The sequence below is a fragment of the Schistocerca piceifrons genome, chromosome 1 (assembly GCF_021461385.2).
Source record: "Schistocerca piceifrons isolate TAMUIC-IGC-003096 chromosome 1, iqSchPice1.1, whole genome shotgun sequence".
Lineage (NCBI taxonomy): Eukaryota > Metazoa > Arthropoda > Insecta > Orthoptera > Acrididae > Schistocerca > Schistocerca piceifrons.
The window spans coordinates 794,104,132-794,124,321 of record NC_060138.1 but is presented as its reverse complement, the minus strand read 5'-3'; the positions used below and the strand labels follow the sequence as shown (position 1 = coordinate 794,124,321).

Genomic DNA, 20,190 nt, shown 5'->3' with positions numbered 1-20,190 from the left:
TGTTACTTTATTCTTTAAAATCCATGTTGTTGTTGTTGTGGTCTTCACTCCTGAGACTGGTTTGATGCAGCTCTTCATGCTACTCTATCCTGTGCAAGCTTCTTCATCTCCCAGTACCTACTGCAGCCTACATCCTTCTGAATCTGCTTAGTGTATTCATCTCTTGGTCTCCCTCTGCGATTTTTACCCTCCACACTGCCCTCCAATACTAAATTGGTGATCGCTCGATGTCTCAGAACATGTCCTACCAACCGATCCCTTCTTCTAGTCAAGTTGTGCCACAAGCTCCTCTTCTCCCCAATTCTATTCAATACCTCCTCATTAGTTATGTGATCTACCCATCTAATCTTCAGCATTCTTCTGTAGCACCACATTTCGAAAGCTTCTATTCTCTTCTTGTGTAGACTATTTATCGTCCACGTTTCACTTCCATACATGGCTACATTCCATACAAATACTTTCAGAAACGACTTCCTGACACTTAAATCTATACTCGATGTTAACAAATTTTTCTTCTTCAGAAACGCTTTCGTTGCCATTTCCAGTCGACATTTTATATCCTCTCTACTTCGTCCGTTATCAGTTATTTTGCTACTCCTTTACTCCTTTACTACTTTAAGTGTCTCATTTCCTAATCTAATTCCCTCAGCATTACCCGACTTAATTCGACTACATTCCATTATCCTAGTTTTGCTTTTGTTGATATTCATCTTATACCCTCCTTTCAAGACACAGTCCATTCCGTTCAACTGCTCTTCCAAGTCCTTTGCTGTCTCTGACAGAATTACCATGTCATCGGCGAACCTCAAAGTTTTTATTTCTTCTCCGTGGATTTTAATACCTACTCCGAACTTTTCTTTTGTTTCCTTTACTGCTTGCTCAATATACATATTAAATAACATTGGGGATAGGCTACATCCCTGTCTCACTCCCTTCCCAACCACTGCTTCCCTTCCATAGTGCATTAATAATATTAAATTAATCTGCATACCTAATGTTTTGACCACCGAAATAAAAACCTGTTATTGCTGCCCACTGGTCACCATAATACACAACTTTGCATCTTATACAACATTCCATTAACAACTGGCCACTATGCACAACAGAAAACACCATCACATTGGAAACAATATCTTAGTGTATCTCTGATTATATTTGTAAACAAGCGTCGCCTATTCATAGAAGAAGTTGCAGGAAGTGGGTCGATTACACAGGAACCAAGCATTTATTCGAATTCAAAATCGACATGGGATATTATTGCGAAGTCACACTCGGGAAACAAAAACACAGAAAAACTAGCAAGAAGCACTGAAACCAGTATTGTGGGACTTCGAAATATATCGGCAGGAAGACTGAAAGATGAAGAAATTCAGAGTTTCTCACATGTGAAACTCACATTTTCGAACAAAAGAGAGAAGCAACCTAATGAACTCCACATCCAAGATGCACAAACAACCAGATAAATGCGAGCTCCTCAGTGTATGGATTCTGAAATTTATTTGTTTATTCCATTCCATTGTATCTTGTTACCTATAATTTAAACACACGCTGTACTGATTCTTACAGATACTTGCAATATACATAATACTTAATTTTGTCCTACACAATACCGCCTCCCATCACCATATCTACTTCTAAACTAAACTAAACTCCGTCCGAATTGGCCTTGGAAGGCCCAGTGGTACCGACCGGCCGCCGTGTCATCCTCTAAGCCCAGGGGCGTCACTGGATGTAGACACGGAGGGACATGTGGCCAGCACACCGCTCTCCCGACCGTTATTAGTTTTCGTGACCGTAGCCGCTACTTCTCAGTCAAGTAGCTCCTCAGTTTGCCTCACAAGGGCTGAGCACACCCCAATGACAACAACAACAATAATAATAATAATATAAAAACTATTTCTACTATGAATAAAAACTACACCAACGACCAAACCCATGTCTACTAGTGTTATAATAACTTCACTTTTTGTCTGTCACATTCCACAAAGCACTCCGTCGCTCCCCAGTCCATAGGCACGTCCTGCCGGTTCCTTGGGCGCTTGGAGGACGTTGTGGTTGCATCCGCCTCTTCCATTGTTTGTTGGCTCCTTGACTGTAGGGAAGGATTCCCCAGTTCTTAGCGAGCATTGTTGTTGCCGGTGACGAGCACAGCCACTCGCCGGAGCACGTCAACCCAGTTGTGCTTCCTTGGATGACGAGACACCGCCCACGGACGTGTTTCTCTCTGGTGTTGTTACCATGGCTGTGCATACGTGTTATCAGTTCTTCTGCCACAATTGTTGACCTCGGCTACCTTCGCCGCGTTGCTTCTCGATCTTCTGTTGCAACCTCTCTTAGTGCAATAGACGGGTGTTGGTTTATAAGATACGCGCTACCCAATCCATTCTTGTAATGGCGTCAGTGATGTACAAGAGCTGCACGCAATATCTCCTTGCTGCAACGCAGTATCTCCTAGACATCCAGTCTTTCGTTGCGATTCAGTTGCTGCCGATCAGGATCAGCTACATGGGTATACAGTGGACGTCCCCAGATAGTATGTTCTGGCGTACATTCTTCACCACAGGTATACTCGGAGGTTTGTCATCTACCAATTGGATGCCAGCAGGCGGCGTAGGGGCCATCACCAGTCAAGAAGTGTGTCAGGTCTCCTGAGGGATTCGGGTACTTCATTCCTAGTCTCTGTTTTTTATTTGGGTGAAAACGATAGGTACTTCATTCCTAGTCTCTGTTTTTTATTTGGGTGAAAACGATAGGTACTTCATTCCTAGTCTCTGCTTTTATTTGGCTGAAAACCATAGGTGCACCTCGCTGTTTGGGTATCATCCCATCGTTTCTGCCAGTGACGGAGGATCTGATATTGAACTTAATGCTTGCTTGTGGCCCGTATTCCTATTAAATTCAGCACTTTAAGATATTGTTCTATACCCAGCCAATAGAGGGTGGCTTTTTTGCATGTCTGGAGATCAAATGGACATATTCCAAGCATTACTTGCAAAGCTTCAACCGACAACCGAAGAAGTATTCCACATTGCACACTGTTAACTATCCACGCTGGTTTTACGAGGAAAAGTATGTGGGCCCAAACACTCACATAGTATCTCATGATCGCAATTAAGACTGAATTACGATACGCTCTTATTGTTTGTATTGGCAGCTTGTAATCGTAAGTGGCGAGACTTATAATTTTGTTCATCGTGTTCCTGGCTCTCTTGCTCATTTCTTCAATATGTGCACCGAAATTTTGTCTTTCGTCGATGAAGACGCCCAAGTATCTGGTGGCGGATTTTTTTTTCTTTGTGGTCCTGTCGCTTAATTTCATGATCAGGTTTCTTAAAAGATTCCCTTTTAAAAGCACATACGTTGTCTTTTCAGGCACAACAGACAGTTTGATTCCTTGGCTTCACTGATGTAATTCTTGAAAAATTATATTCCATCGATCTTCCAGGTTGCTTCTGGAGCTTCCCTTCAGAAGGATCATCAGGTCGTCGGCATATGCCACTGTTCTTACGACCTCTTCATTATCCTACAGCTTTCGTAATACCGAGACGAGTACTATATCCCAGAAAACGGGACAGTATTTTGAAATTTCTTTTGTTAGGGTCTCTCCTGGGCACGACAGAATTGCTTCTCTACTTCTGTTAAAACAGTTCTATAACGCTCTTGGGCAGTCCAAGTTCCTGAGGTCATCAAAACGTGCTGGCCATCATAAGTGATCGAACGCCCCGACGATGTCCACCATTATGACTACGGCATACTTATGCGGATCGTTTCTCACAAGTCCTTTAGACTTATTTACAGTGTCTTCTTTTGAATTGCCGCTTCTGAAACCATACCATTGCGAATTCATTCCATGAAGAAGTCGTTTCTCCTGTAGTCTACCATATTACAACTTCTCCAGAACCTTCCCTAAGGATCGAGAAGCTAATAGGTATGTAGGACTTTGGACTCGGAAATATGAAACTAACATCTATTGATATTGGCAATAAGTGACACCTATAGCTTCAAACTGCACCATCAAACGAGACTAAAGCCAGGAAGCTAATGAATAGTTCACACGGAACAACTCCCAGGAAACTAAAAATCAGAACTCAGAGTTCTCTGTTTTCTGCCCAAACTGTCCTTGGAGGGACGGCAGCAAGCTTTTAGCGGTTGTGACGAACGTAAATGTGCCTCGAAGCATGAAAATAGAGGGAAACGTAGAAGTTTCCCTGACACAGCGTACAAATACACATAAACAATTAATGCGGTTGGTATCAATTCTGAACAGCCTTGACAATTGGTCGACGAGGCATTTATAGTGTCTGTAAGGGGAGGCAACACGCAAGATCAACTGAACAGAAAATGCTGTTGAGAAGATGCTAAATTTCTCACGTTTCGTGGAAATGAGAAGGTAGGGTTTTTGTTGACATCCATGCTGAGCTACATCTCAAGTGGGCACTTGGGGGCTAAGGCGCTGTTACAACCGTTTGTCAGGGATTAACTCCCAGAAATAGCAACTTCAGAAGAGGCCGAACAGTCCCTGGGAACCACCTCAAAATACCACCCAACTCTTCAGCAAAGTCGTACGTGACAATTTCTATGAGTAGTCCCGGAATCCCCTTCCTTGCCTGAGTACCTTCCCGGCACCACCTAAAGTTTGCACTGTTAACTTACGAAATAAATGTAACTGAACTCATACAGGATCACGAAATGATACGTGCTAGTCATGTTACAAATAATGCCGGGTGGCTCATCGGCCTGGTACAAAGCTTTCAATTGGACGCCACTTCTGCGACTTGCATGTTCCTAACGTACACCAACAATCCTTCTGGGGAAAGGGACCCTACAGTTTAGGATGAAATGCCTGGCAAATCTTCATATCATCGAGAGGTAAAGCATAGGTTAAAAACAGAGGGCAATGTCCTGCGACCTTTCGATTTCTAGGCACGTGGCACGTGCTTTGCCACAAGACCACCAGGCGCGATTAGTACGTTAATAACGTGGAGACAGCACCGATACAAATCGCTAGATCGCACGGCTTTCGAAAGCTCAAACAATTCCAGAGATTTCCCGGCTGTGACGTAAACTGCTCGAGCCGTTCCAGAGTTCTGTGTGGATCTCGGAGTTATACAGGGTGTTACATGCGCGATGGAGCTCCTGCACATTTCAGTCGAAGTGTTCGTACGCTTCTCAACAACAGATTCGGTGGCCGGTGGATTGGTAGAGGCGGACCAATTCCATGGCCTCCACGCTCTCCTGACCTCAACCCTCTTGACTTTCATTAATGGGGGCATTTGAAAGCTCTTGTCTACGCAACCCCGGTACCAAATGTAGAGACTCTTCGTGCTCGTATTGGGGACGGCTGTGATACAATACGCCATTCTCCAGGGCTGCATCAGCGCATCAGGGATTCCATGCGACGGAGGGTGGATGCATGTATCATCGCTAACGGAGGACATTTTCAACATTTCCTGTAACAAAGTGTTTGTAGTCACGCTGGTACGTTCTGTTGCTGTGTGTTTCCATTCCATGATTAATGTGACTTGAAGAGAAGTAATAAAATGAGCCCTAACATGGAAAGTAATCGTTTCCGGACACATGTCCACATAACATATTTTCTTTCTTTGTGTGTGAGGAATGTTTCCTGAAAGTTTGGCCGTACCTTTTTGTAACACCCTGTATACAACAAAATATCAGGTAAACTAACGAAAGATGCAGTTAGGAACAGGAGACATGTACAAGTAAAACTCTCATACACAGTCTACTTCCTCAAAATCAAACAAAAAACGATTCTCTCGGGGTAGGAAGAACGGAATGGAAGTCAACTAAACAAGAGGTAAAAGCTATACTAGTCTACAACCATTCATGCCAAGACATCTGTGGCACACACATCAATAAAATCAATGAAAATTGTAGCGTCCATTGTGAGAATAGGTCTCAACCACGGATGTTTCTCCACCCACTTCCATAATGTCGGCATATTGGACAAATTCTTCTGTCGATGTGATGGTGCGAACACTGGTGAGGTACGTCATATCTTCTTTCAGTGGAAATACTACGAGAAAGTCGAGATAACCGTAAAAGAAAGGAAATGGAGATGGATTGGACACACCCTGAGAAGAGGCCCGCAACATATTCCAAAGAAGGCTTTAGACTGGAACCCACAAGGAGCAAGGAGGAGAGGCAGACCGAGGTCGACTTGTCGCAGGGCTGTTGAAGTTGAGGTGGCAGCCGTTGGCCACTCCTGGAGTAACACCAAGAAGATGGCAACGAACAGGGTCAGACGGAGAGCTGTAACATGTGCCCTACGCTCCACATCGGAGTAAAAGGAATTAAGTCAAGTTAAGTCATTGCGAGAAAAGCAGATTTAAATTTTTAAAGGAGGTTTTGAGCACTGCCTGCCGCCTTGCACTGCCCAGGAGTGCTGATGACACCATAGCCAGGTTTATAACCCAAAATACATAAAAATCAAAAAGGAAACATGGACCTCGAATTTAGTGAAAGGACTTAATGAAATATTTTAATACAAATAAATCATTAGCTGAAACTTTCTTGAACTCCAGCCTGAGCTATCCAAACACGACTCACAGTCCGCTCTCACAGCTTTACTTCTGTCGGTACCTCTGTCCAACCTTCCACTTTACACAGACACTCTACTGTGTGCTGCTGGAAGAAAGGATCTTGCAGGAAAATGGCTTGACCTTGGCCTAGGGGACTGTTCCCAGAATTAATTTTCACTCTGCAACGGAATATGTGCTGATACGGAACTTCCTGGCAGATTAATGCTGTGTGCCGGACCAAAACTTGAACCTGGGCCGTTTGCCTTTCACACTGACTGAGCTAGCCAACCAAATTCTGCCCTCACGGCTGTACTTTCACCACCACTTCTTTGGTACCTTGGAAATTAAACAGAAGATCTCCTGCATACCTTGCAGGACCACCACATAAGAAAAAAAAAAAACGATATTATCACAAGCGAAGACTCCGGGTTCGAGTCCCAGTCCGGTAGGCAGGTTTATTCTGCTAGAAGTCTACAAATCAGGACACAGTTCGCAGTTACATTCTGGAAGTTAGTTGTCCATTTACCTCTAGTAGTACATCTGTCATAACGCCAACCTCACACCAGATTTAAGAATTTATGTTCTAAAATGTATGTTTGGAGATGGTCAACTGTTACTTTTCTATATTTGTAAATGCTTTAAACTTGTGATGGCTAAAAAGTATGTATGCTAGGAGACAATAGTAAATAAATACACTGCGCAATAGAATTAAAGGATCACTTTTTCGAAACACTGTTATTGTATCCCACTTGGCGCATAAGTTTGAAATTTGGTTCAAAGGCACCTACAAACTTCCCCTGTAACGGTGCAAAAGGTGGCGTCCTGTGACGTCACCCTTGGCCTCGGTGACGCGTCAGACAGCAAAGTCTCGGCACATGCCGGAAAAAGAGCACAGTTCAGAAGTTAATGTGAGATGTCAGCTCTGTTAATGATGTCACATTGGCACCATATTTCATGACAGGTCTGCTCCAACGCTACCGTGAACGTATCAAACGGTGAGGTCATCACGTTTCAAATGGCTCGAATGGCTCTGAGCACTGTGGGACTTAACTTCCGAGGTCATCAATCCCCCAGAACTGAGAACTACTTAAACCTAACCAACCTAAGGACAACACACACATCCATGCCCGAGGCAGGATTCGAACCTGCGACCGTAGCGGTCGCGCGGTTCCAGAATGTAGCGTCTAGAACCGCTCGGCCACTCCGGCCGACCATCACGTTTGATCCCTCGTTTTGACGTCTCTGCGATGGAGGTCAGAACCGCAACACACAGCGTTTAAATCATGCGGTTTTGTTAGGGGTGGCTGTGGAAAACATCTCAGACACACCCCCGCCCAGAATCGACACGAAAAGCCCTACTGGGGTGGCAGTATGGGCTTCAGTGAAACATCCCCACTTGGGACGCTCATTTCCTAACCGATTCGCGGTCAAAAACGACAGTTCTCAGTGCTACACGAAGATGTTCTTGACAACCTACATCTACATCTACACGGTTACTCCGCAATTCACACTTAAGTGCTTGGCACAGGGTTCATCGAACCATTTTCATACTACTTCTCTATCACTTCACTCTCGAATGGCGCGTGGGAAAAAGGAACACCGAAATCTTTCCGTTCGAGCTCTGATTTCTCTTATTTTATTATGATGATCATTTCTCCGTACGTAGGTGGGTGTCAACAAAATATTTTCGCATTCGGAAGAGAAAGTTGGCGATTGAAATTTCCTAAATAGATCTCGTTGCAAAGAAAACCGCCTTTGTTTCAGTGACTGCCACCGCAACTCGCGTATCATACCAGTGACGCTCTCACCCCTATTGCGTGGTAACACGAAACGAGCTGCCCTTCTTTGCACTTTTTCGATGTCCTCCGGCAATCCTACCTGGTAAGGATCCCACACCGGGCAGCAATACTCCAGCAGACGGCGGACAAATGTAATGTAAGCTGTCTCTTTAGTGGGTTTGTCGCATCTTCTAACTGTTTTGCCAACAAAGCACTATCTTTGTTTTGCCTTCTCCACAATATTATCTGCTGACAAACTGGGACATTTAAGCCCTTCTCTAAGGACCTTAGCCTGCATCCCCACTGAACGTGAACGCTCACCTTTCGAGTGCAGCAAGACCTCAATTTTTGCTCTCATGTACAGCTTTGAATCACTAGAAACCATTCAAAATCTTTAGGCGATATTTGAACGTGATCCAAAGCAGCATAGAGTACTTATGCTTTCTAAAAACCTCCTGTTTTCCTTCCTCCTGTGGCGTGATCACGCGAGAGTGCAACATTAAAATGTGCGTGAATAAAATGGTAAAGGGTCCCTCTAAGACGCCCCAGGTCGACAACACCCTTGGTGTCACCCACGCACATTAAGCAGTTGCAAAAGTACGTTCAGAAATTTCTTCACAAAACCAGTCTGGCGGCTCCTCTGGCGTCTTCTACAACCCTTGGGTGGGGTTCGCCTACCTTCAGGCGCTAGAGTAGCCGCCAGGCTTAATTGCTCTAGAAGTTTCTGGCAGGTACATTGGTAACGTGCTCAACAAAGTTGGGTGAGTGTCACCGAGGCTGTTGGCGAAATGGTGGTTTTAAGAGGGTCCTATTGCCGTTTTATTCACGCGCATGTTAATGTTGCACTCCCGCGTCATCACGCCGCAGGAGGTTGTAAAACAGGACAACTGAAACAGCGTAAGTACGCTTTACTGCTTCGGATCATATTCAGGTTTCTTCGAATGGTTTTTAACGGTCATTAGTGGTTCCACCCTGTACACGAGAGCAAAAATTGCAGTCTCGCTGCAGTCCAACGGGGAGAGATCAGATTCCGCGAGGCTGCAGCCTCACAGTTTCCTTAGAGAAGGGTTGAAACGTATGGGGGTGTCAGCAGTCTCATAGGCTCTCAAGAACATCTTCCTCTAGCTTATTACACCTGCGAACTGTCATTTTCAACCTCTAAATGTGTTGGAATAAAGGTTGCAAGGAGAGGAGTCGTTTCTTTAGCGCCCTCCATGTCACGCCCTGTGGCCTTTTCGTGCCGATCCTGATCGCCGATGTGGCTGAAATGTTTACTTCGCCCACCCATAAGAAAGCCGCTTGATTTCAACGCTGTGTGACGCGGTTCTGACCTCTGCCGCAGAGTGTCAAAATCAGGGGGAAATGTGGGTGAGAGGAGCTGTGACGGCCGTCTCATCGTGTGACATGTCCACGGTGGGCTTGGGAAGAACTGTTGTGAAGTTTGGTGCCAATGTGACATCATTAACCCACCTTCTAGCTCACATGAACTTGTGAGCTGTGGTCTTCTTTTCGCATGTGTCGATGCCTTGCTATTTGCAGTGTCGCCGAGCCTGAGGGTGACATTGCAGTGCGCCACGCTTTTGCTCCGTTACAGAGGAAGGTTTCAGGTATAGATTAGATTAGATTAGAGATTAGATTAGTAAGTGTTCCACAGATCATGAATACGACACTTCGTAATGATGTGGATCGTGTCAGGTTAATAAAAGCTGTCTATACAAGATATTACATTACACAAAATATTACATGACACTTAATATTTTTTTTTTTTTGTGGGTGTTGGGGAAATTGCCCACTTACTATATCCAAAAATTCATCTAATGAGTAGAAGGAGTTGCTATTAAGAAATTCTTTCAATTTCCTTTTAAATGCTATACGGCTATCTGTCAGATTTTTGATGCTATTAGGTAAGTGACCAAAGACTTTCCTGGCAGCATAATTTACCCCCTTCTGAGCCAAAGTTAGATTAAACCTTGAGTAGTGAAGATCACCCTTTCTCCTAGTGTTGTAGCCATGTACACTGCTTTTACTTTTGAATTCGTTCGGATTGTTAATAACAAATTTCATAAGTGAATGTATATATATATATTGTGAGGCTACAGTGAAGATCTCTAGCTTTTTAAATAAGTGTCTGCAGGATGATCTTGGATGAGCTCCAGCAATTATTCTGATTACACGCTTTTGTGCAAGGAACACTCTTTTAGTCAATGATGAGTTACCCCAGAATGTGATGCCATACGAAAGCAGAGAACGAAAATAGCCGTGGTAAGCTAATTTACTCAGATGTACATCGCCAAACTTTGCAATGACCCTAATAGCATAAGTAGCTGAACTCAAACGTTTCAGCAGATCCTCAGTGTGTTTTTTCCAGTTCAACCTCTCATCAATACATACACCTAGAAATTTTGAATATTCTACCTTAGCTACCGATTTCAGATCGAAGTCTATATTTATTAATGGTGTCATTCCATTTACCGTGTGGAACTGTACCTTTGAGCCAAATTCCAAGCTTATGCGTCACAGTGGCAGACAATTACGAGGTTGCGAAGAAATGATCCTTTAATTTCCTTGCGCACTGTAGTTGGTAAAAACGCTGTGTGACATGTTTGTTGGCGACACGCAGGTGTCATCGAGCGGCGCGCAGAAGCCGCCGCCGCCTGCAGCGCCGCAGCCCCCGCCGACAGCTGCGCCCTCGCCAGCCGCCGCAACCACTGCTGCAGCACCGGCCAGCCAAAGACCCGGCAGCAGCACGCGCCGCCCTGCACCCAATAGGCGTCCACCCAGCAGGCCGCAGTACCGTCCCAGCTCGCCCAGACCCGTCGGCCAGACAAGACGACCGCCGCTGCGGCCCGCTGCCAGCACCATCAAGCCGGTGGTCTCCACTGCCAACAGCATCATCTCTACCGTCAAGCCCACTCGCCGGCCTCCACCCACCAGATGGACTACTTCTCCCACTACCCACACAGAGGCCACAACTGTGGCAGATAAGTCCCCGTCGAAACTACCTTACAAAACTACGACAACAGCTGCAGAAATCGTTACTACAACTGCGTCCAGCCCTCCAATAGTTGCCATCACCAAGCCCACCAAAATCAAAACAACAGTGAAGCCAGCTACAGCCATTCCTCCAAAAGCACCCAGCACTGCAGCTACCACTACAGAACCTACTACAGCCATTCCGATCACTACCATTAAGCCCACTTTCTTTAGAAAGCCTACTATTAACACCACTACCACACCCAGGATCACGACCACCACCACCACGACTTCTACAACCACAACTCCTACCACTAGGATTGCCACTACCACAAGTCCAATCCCCACTACCACAACCCCAAAACCAACGATCACTACCACCACGAGTACCACGACCCCCGCCAGCACCACTACAACCAGTACCACAACCCCCACCACGACAACGAGTACCACAACCCCCACCACAACAACCAGTACCACAACCCCCACCACGACAACGAGTACCACAACCCCCACCACAACAACCAGTACCACAACCCCCACCACGACAACGAGTACCACAACCCCCACCACAACAACCAGTACCACAACCCCCACCACGACAACGAGTACCACAACCCCCACCACAACAACCAGTACCACAACCCCCACCACTACAACCAGTACCACTACACCCACCAGCACCACTACCACCAGTACTACAACCCCCACCAGCACCATTACCACCAGCACCACAACCTCAACCACCATCACTACTACCAGTACTACGAACCCCACCAGTACCACTTCTGCCAGTCCCATGATCCCAACTACCACCACCACCACCACAACTGAACGCATCACTGCTACTGCAACCACTACCAGCCCAACAGCCACCACAACTGCAGAACAACAAACAGTCTCCACACAGTCTGTGGAGGTGGAACAGACGACAAAGAAATTCTCTGTACCACCATCGTTTGTAGAAATAACGCCGCGACCAGTAACGAGACCTCCCACGTCTACCACAGCTTCAACATCCACCACCGTGGGAGACACATTACCAACTCAAGAATCCTCCATATCCACGACAATTGGGACACCGTTGTCGACGATAGACTGGCCTAGAGATGAAGATAATGCACCAGGCACTATCAGCCAGAATCTGGAGACGACCACAGCCGCCAGTACAGGAACAACATCCTCACCTAAGCCTCCTGCTTCTCCTGAACCAGCTCCAGAATCCGTATCACTGTCAGCGCCTTTCCACGCTACCCACAAGCCGGTGTACGTCCCACAACCAGGAGAAACACCTCTCGATGTCAGTTTCACAGCTCTTCCTCTCGACGGAAGCACGCAAAAGGGTGCAACTGAGACGGAAGAAGCCTGGATCAATACTGAAGATCCAACAACAATGCAGACTGAGGCATCTTCTTCCGTTAGCGAATTCCGTAACGAATCCACCAGTGATTCTTTGCTTCTTAGGCCTGATAGTGGTGCAGGGGTATCAGAAGATGCAGTGGATGTCAGTCCCTCGACAGAGTCAAGTACACAGTTCACTTCGACATATCAACCGTCACCTCTCACAACAGACAAAGAAATGAACGCTTCACAGATGAATATAATGGCGTCCCCAGCACCCTCAACGTCACCTGCTGATAATTTACCCGTTGGTGAGATAGCTTCTGATGCTTCACAAATTTTAAATGTTGCAGCTGAAATTGCAGAGAGCACAGCGGTATCAGTTGATTTGTCTAGTACTGAAAAAGTCAGTGAGAAGCCAGTTATAAATGCGTTGCAAGATACTAGTGGTGCTGATGATAGCAGTTTCAATGTGAACGCAACAGACACACAGCTGAATGATCTTGAGAAGTATGGAACGCAAAATTCATCCATAGTCAAGTCCTCTGTCCAGGAATCAGATTCAGTTCCAGAAAAACCTACCGTCGGAGCTCAGGGGACAACAGAGACAGAAGCATCCATAGCGCCAGATAATTTGACACTTTTCGATACTACAGAAAAATTATCCGAACTTTCCTCGGATGTTATCAATGGTTTGTCAACTGAAAATTTGCAATTGGAAGGACAAAAATCGCCAGAAGGTATGAAAGAACAGAAACCATCTAGCGATGCAAATGGATTTGACGGTGGTTTAGAAAATAGCAACAACCTTACAGACACAGAAAGACCAGAAGAACAGGAATTGTCCACAGAAAAAGACTTCCTAGGCATCCAGAATATAATTACTGGAGATTCAAATGGTGGCGGCCCGATCCCAGTTGAGCTGCTCGATTCACTAAGCAGCGTGTTATCACAGGTTTCCGATAGCGAGAAAGTAACGGAAATCTATGACGAGAAACCAGGCAGCATATCCGACTTTACTGGCATGGAGCTCGGTGCTGTTGGCGTCAAAGAAACTAGTAATTCTACCGGGTATGTAAGCATTGCCGATTTGGGAACAATTGCCTCTGAGGTTTTCTTCAGTGAGAGTGTGGCACAAACAAGCAGTAGTGTAGACCGTCTTCAGGATGTTTCTACTCTAACTAGCGTTATTGTGGGTTCTAGATCGACAACACAATCGACACTACTTGTAGATGGCGCGAATGCTGGGCAAAAAGACGACGAAGTTGCTACCAAACCAGAACCTATCTCTGAAGCGATTAAAAACAGCAGACCCGAAAGCGGAAGCGTTTCAGAAGAAAGCAAGTGGGAAATGATCTCTCAGTCCGCAGCTCAGCAAACGGGTGGTTACAAAGTAGAAATAAAAAGTAAGGTGAACGACTCCTCGGTAAGTGAGCTGCTATCCAGCGATGTTGCAGCAGTTTCTGCAACGGGATTTCGAAACGAAACCATTACTGCTACTGACACCCTCAGTCTTGGAACTACAGATACTACAGCAGAAAGCACTGATACCGATGTAGAACACTTCGTGACGCCTCAGGTAAGCGATTACGAGACGCCGCTATCCGAAATTGAAGGTGCTATCGCTACGTCAGCAGACGCACCACCTTCCGATGTTCTAACATCAGCGTATGACGTAAGTGCTTCAGATGTGGCGACAGAACACGAGGAGATAGTGACTACAAGCGTGCACGTCGTAGGTACCAGTGAAGAGGGGGCAACCACTGGCCCTGTCCCAACTGGAGACAGTGATAAACTTGACGACGAGGTATCATCAGAACAAGAAGAGAACGCAGATACTGCTGCTGTGCAAGAAAACGTCGCCGGACAAGAAAACAGCAGCGATGAGCTTTTGTCAGATGGCTCTGTTTCTGGTGCCTCTGTGCAAGTCCATAGTGCTCCAGAAACGGCTAAGCCAGAGGAAGAAGCAACTATGGCTTCTGACTCAGTTTCCAGCTATACAGTCACTCCGGAAGAAGATTCTGATAGCGCACTGGACGTGAAGGATATTGCGGCAGAGAGTAGCGATGAGTCTGGGACCACTCCTGGGCCAGAAGCGTCCAATGCGGCGCCAGAATTGAACGCCGACAAAACAAAGAACAAACCGCCCGTAACTATTGTCAAAGGTCCAGAGCAGGACACGATTACCATGGAGATGGAGACAACCTACTCGTCCGGCTTAAAGGATGAATCTATGTCCGGGATCCCTGTTGACACTGGTGACTTAATCGTTTCGAAAATAGATTCCGGCGCCACCTCTGACTCTCAAAACGATGATCTGTTGCAAGATCCGGTCACAGAGTCTCAAAAACTGCAGGAGGCTCCAGCTTCGCCTATATCAGCGATGGGAGACGATTTTAATAATAAAGTAGGCCCAACAGCAGAAACCTTGCCGTCAGACGAACCGGGAACAGGCGGTTCTGAATCTGTTGGCGCTACCAAAATCAGTGTCGTCACTGCTACGTCTTCATCGTTAGAGAGTATCAAGGACAGTGCTACCGTGTCACAGGAAGAGAGAATCCCTGGCGAAGGTCTTGGTACTGGAGAAACTTCTGTGCATGTTCTCTCACAACAAGTAGCTGAAAAATCACCAGAATTCTCGTTGCAAAAATTAGACGAGAAACCGCTGGTGGCCAGCAGTGGCGACAGTAGCATCTCCCCTTTGAACAGGGACAAAGACGACGCTTCACCGTCGAATGATGAGGATGGCAGCAACGCTTCGTCGTCTGAGGATGTAGTAAGCATTACCACGATTATCAGTGACCCAAAAACGAGTCCTCCGCCCACAGGAAGTAGCACTGAAAGTGGTGAATTTACTATAACTCCACTTCCTGCAAATATAGCAACAGAAATGAAAGAAGGTCAAGAAACAACAACTCCTTCAAAAAAACTTAGTAGTAGTATTGTCAGAATCAGCGCTACACCTGACAGTTTGATGAGCACATCACAACCATCAGGAACAATTCTAGAGACTGCGCAGTCCCTTAAGGTAGAGGCAACTGATGACACTGCTGTTAACGCTGAAACTATTTTATCTCAGCAAGCTGATGATAAAGATTCGCTGAAGGATGACACGGAAGAAATTAAACCACCGATAAAGAATCCCACAACGATGTCTGTAACAGAAGAACTAGCTACTGCCAGAATACCTGACGATTCACCGAGTAGCTCCACTCCTGACCGAATCAGTGCCACCACGGCTAACGATTCTGGTGTATATTTGTCACAATTCGCCGCGGAAAGTCAAGAGCAAGACACCGTTAAAAGTACAGAACTCGAAGCCGCAGGAGGTCCAAGCTCTGCTGAGGCGACGGCAACACCTGCTGCAATGGCTGGATCGAGTGGCCTTCCTGAAGAAGGCAGTGCCGCCACGTTCTCCGAGAGCGTTACATTCAAAGATCAACTCGCGCCTGATTTAAGTAATGCAAATAATCAGGAGACACTAGGAACGAATGATGCAGTAAGTGCAGACACAGTTACCGCTTCTAACACATCTACTCAGAACTTAGATGAGAAGACTCCAGAGGAGAATATTTCAGCCGATGCAGGAACAGACGAGCTACAAGCGTCTTCATCGAGCAACAATCTTCCTGGGACTGTTCTCGAAAACGACGCCAGTGATGCCCAGGAAGAAGACGATGTACCAGAGAATACGACTCCAATCTTAGAGAGCGCAGAATCTTCGCTGAACGAAGAGTCGGATGCTCAGAAAATTGGCCTAGTCGATATTGCATCGACAGAACCAACTTCGTCTCTGTTTGACAAGGAAGCTCAGATGGTACCTACCGGCAGCTCGTCTGCATCGGAGGCGCTCCACAGCAGTGAAACCTCCCTCAGTTCCAACATCAAATCAACTTCCGACTCAGCAACGGACTCTCAGTCCGAGGAGCAGCATGTTGCTGAGAGTGATTCTACTGCAGAGGTATCGCAGAAGGATGACGAAGACTATTCAGGTCATTCGGAAGAAAAAATAGCTGCGAAGTTGTCTGACGAGGCCTCACCTGGAGTAAGTGCCTCGGGAATTTCTGTTGTAAAGGGCGATAAGTTAGGGGAAGGTGAAAGCAGCCTTGCAGCATCAAGCCAAGGCGACCTGTCGTCGCAGTCACCAGGTGGAAGTGCCCCAGATTCGACTGAGGCGGATGTGAAGGACACAGCCACAGACGGCGAAGAGCCTATATTCATAAAAATAAATCCTCCGCTTGCCGTAAACGGTGATGCTGGTACTCATGCATCTTCAGAAATCAAGAAAATTCCTGTCCAGTATCATTCAGCTATCGATGTACCAAGCAGGATACACAGTGTTGTTGCACCGACTGTGACATCATCTGAGGAAGTTTCCCCTAGCGCCATCCGAGACGAGAAGCCAGCGTACGTCGTACGGATAGAAGCGCCTGACAGGAAAGTTCCGACTGGAGAAGGGGACGGAGCAGCGCCAGAGACTGAGGATATCCCGGCAGTAAGTGTGCCCGAATACGGAGACCAGTCACAGGGACAGGCCGTAGAGGGCGCGACAGGAAGTGACGGTCAGGCGACGGATGCTCAACATACTTTCTCCGTCGAAGACGCCTCACAGTCCCAACGCCCTCCCGAAATCCCTTCCGCCAGTCCGAGCATAATAATAGAGAGCGTGACGGCCCAGCCGGCGGCCCCGGCGCAGAGCTCTAGCCCTGCCGGCGGTCTGCTGCCGCCCGAGGTGTCCTGGCCCCAGGAGGGAGAGGTGGAGGAGCCGGAGCGGCCGCCGGTGGACCTGCGGCCGGCTGACGCGGCGCACCAGCTGGGCCTGGAGGCGACGACGGCGGCGCTGGACGGCGACGTGCGCGCCTTCGCCGACCTGCTGAACGAGCTGGCGCTGCGCCTGTGGGCCGGCGTGGCCGCGCGCGGGCTCAACACGGCGTCTGCGCCGCCGCGCTCGCTCGTGCTGTCGCCGTTCGCGCTCACCTCGCTGCTCGCCATGGTCTTCCTGGGCGCGCGCGGACCCACCTCCGACCAGATGAACGACCTGCTGCGCCTCGACGACGTGGTCACCTTCAACCCGCACCTGGTGCTGCGCAACGTCACCGACTCGCTGGTGCACGGCAACCCGCCGGGGGTCGCCGCCGTCGCCTTCGTCAGGCAGCTGTACAGCGACAAGGTGGCTGCTCCGCCCGTACTCTCTCTGCTTATACTTTAATTCGCAACTGTAATTTTATTTATTTATTTATTTACACGTCAAGTTCCGTAGGACCAAATTGAGGAGCAAATCTCCAAGGTCATGGAACGTGTCAGTACATGAACTTACAACATAAAAGTAATAACAGATAAAAATAAATGTTCACGAACCTGAAAGAAAATCAGTCCATAAGTTTAAGCAAACGCTATCAGCAATACAATGAGAATCAGCTTAATTTTTCAAGGAACTCCTCGACAGAATACAAGGAGTGACCCATGAGGAAACTCTTCAGTTTCGATTTGAAAGCGCGCGGATTACTGCTAAGATTTTTGAATTCGAGTGGCAGCTTATTGAAAATGGATGCAGCAGTATACTGCACACCTTTTTGCACAAGAGTTAAGGAAGTCCGATCCAAATGGAGGTTTGATTTCTGCCGAGTATTAACCGAGTGAAAGCTGCTTATTGTTGGAAATAAACTAATATTGGTAACAAGAAACGACAATAAGGAATATACATATTGAGAGGCCAATGTCAAAATAACCAGACTCGTGAACAGAGGTCGACAAGAGGTTCGTGACCTCACACCACTTATTGCCCGAACCGCCTGTTTCTGAGCCAAAAATATCCTTCTAGAATGGGAAGAGTTACCCCAAAATATAATACCATACGACATAAGCGAATGAAAATAGGCAAAGTAGACTAATTTACGTGTCGAAGTGTCACTCACTTTCGATACCGTTCGAATAGTGAAAATGGCAGTATTAAGTCTTTGAACAAGATGAACGTGGGCTTTCCACGACAGCTTACTATCTATCTGAACACCTAGGAATTTGAACTGTTCAGTTTCACTAATCGTATGCCAGTTCTCTGAGATTAAAACGTCAGGTTTTGTTGAATTGTGTGTTAGAAACTGTAAAAACTGAGTCTGTGATTTAACGTTAGTTTATTTTCTACAAGCCATGAACTGAGGTCATGTACTGCACTACTTGAAACCGAGCCAATGTTGCACACAACATCCTTTACTACCAAGGTAGTGTCATCAGCAAACAGAAATATTTTAGAGTTACCCATAACACTAGAGGGCATATCATTTATATAAATAAGGAACAGGAGCGGCCCCAACACTGATCCCTGGGGCACCCCCCACTTGACAGTACCCCACTCAGATTCCACATCACAGCCGTTATCAACATTGTGAATAATGACCTTTTGCTGCCTGTTGCTAAAGTAAGACGTGAACCAATTGTGAGCTACTCCCCTTATTCCGTAATGGTTCAACTTCTGGAGCAATATTGTGAGATTAACACAGTCAAATGCCTTTGTTAAATCAAAAAATACACCAAGCGTTCGAAACTTTTTGTTTAGCCCATCCAGTACCTCACAGAGAAAAGAGAATATAGTATTTTCAGTTGTCAAACGACTTCTAAAGCCGAACTGTACACTCGCCACAACGGAACCGTGCAACGGTTCCACTCAAAATAATCGCCACACAAGTCATTTATACCACTGGGAAGTCAGACAATCGATCGTACAAACATACCGCCGTTCGAGTCTCGTAGAGATTCCCGTGTGGAGGACATAGTGATAGACATCCCTTGGGTTGTGAAGCAGCTGAATGAGTTGAAAATAAATAAATCGCCCGGTCCTGATGGGATTCCAATTCGATTTTACAGAGAGTACTCTACTGCATTGGCTCCTTACTTAGCTTTCATTTATCTCGAATCTCTCGCCCAACGTAAAGTCCCGAGCGACTGGAAAAAAAGCGCAGGTGACGCCTGTATATAAGAAGGGTAGAAAGACGGATCCTCAAAATTACAGACCAATTGTAATGAGGCTGTTTAGGTTTTTATGTTGGTAACGCCATGTAGCGCTCTATATGAAAATCATTGACTGTGCTGTGTGCAGTCTGTGGCTGGTTTGTATTGTTGCAATTTGCTATTGTAGTGTTGGGCAGTTGGATGTTAACAGCACGTAGCGTTGCGCAGTTGGAGATAAGCCGCCAGCAGTGGTGGAGTTTTGAGAGCGGATGATCTGGACATGTGTCCATCAGAGACAGTAAATTTGTAAGACTGGATGTCATGAACTGATATATATACTATGACTTTTGAACACTATTAAGGTAAATACATTGTTTGTTCTCCATCAAAATCTTTCATTTGCTAACTATGTCTATCAGTAGTTAGTGCCTTCAGTAGTTTGAATCTTTTATTTAGCTGGCAGTAGTGGCGCTCTCTGTATTGCAGTAGTTTGTGTAACGAAGATTTTTGTGAGGTAAGTGATTCATGAGAGGTATAGGTTATTGTTTGTCAGGGCCATTCTTTTGTAGGGATTATTAAAAGTCAGATTGCGTTGCGCTAAAAATATTGTGTGT

The 20,190-nt window shown here is 46.3% G+C and overlaps 1 protein-coding gene across 1 annotated transcript in view; it reads left to right on the top strand.

Moving 5' to 3' along the window:
- LOC124775129 (serine-rich adhesin for platelets) overlaps nucleotides 1–20,190 on the top strand; it is a 109,244-nt gene that overhangs the window by 40,134 nt on the left and 48,920 nt on the right. The window contains exons 5-7 of the mRNA XM_047249972.1: nucleotides 10,938–11,132; nucleotides 11,281–11,351; nucleotides 11,558–17,801. Coding sequence (XP_047105928.1) covers nucleotides 10,938–11,132; nucleotides 11,281–11,351; nucleotides 11,558–17,801 — 6,510 coding nt within the window. The remainder of the gene's footprint in view (nucleotides 1–10,937; nucleotides 11,133–11,280; nucleotides 11,352–11,557; nucleotides 17,802–20,190) is intronic.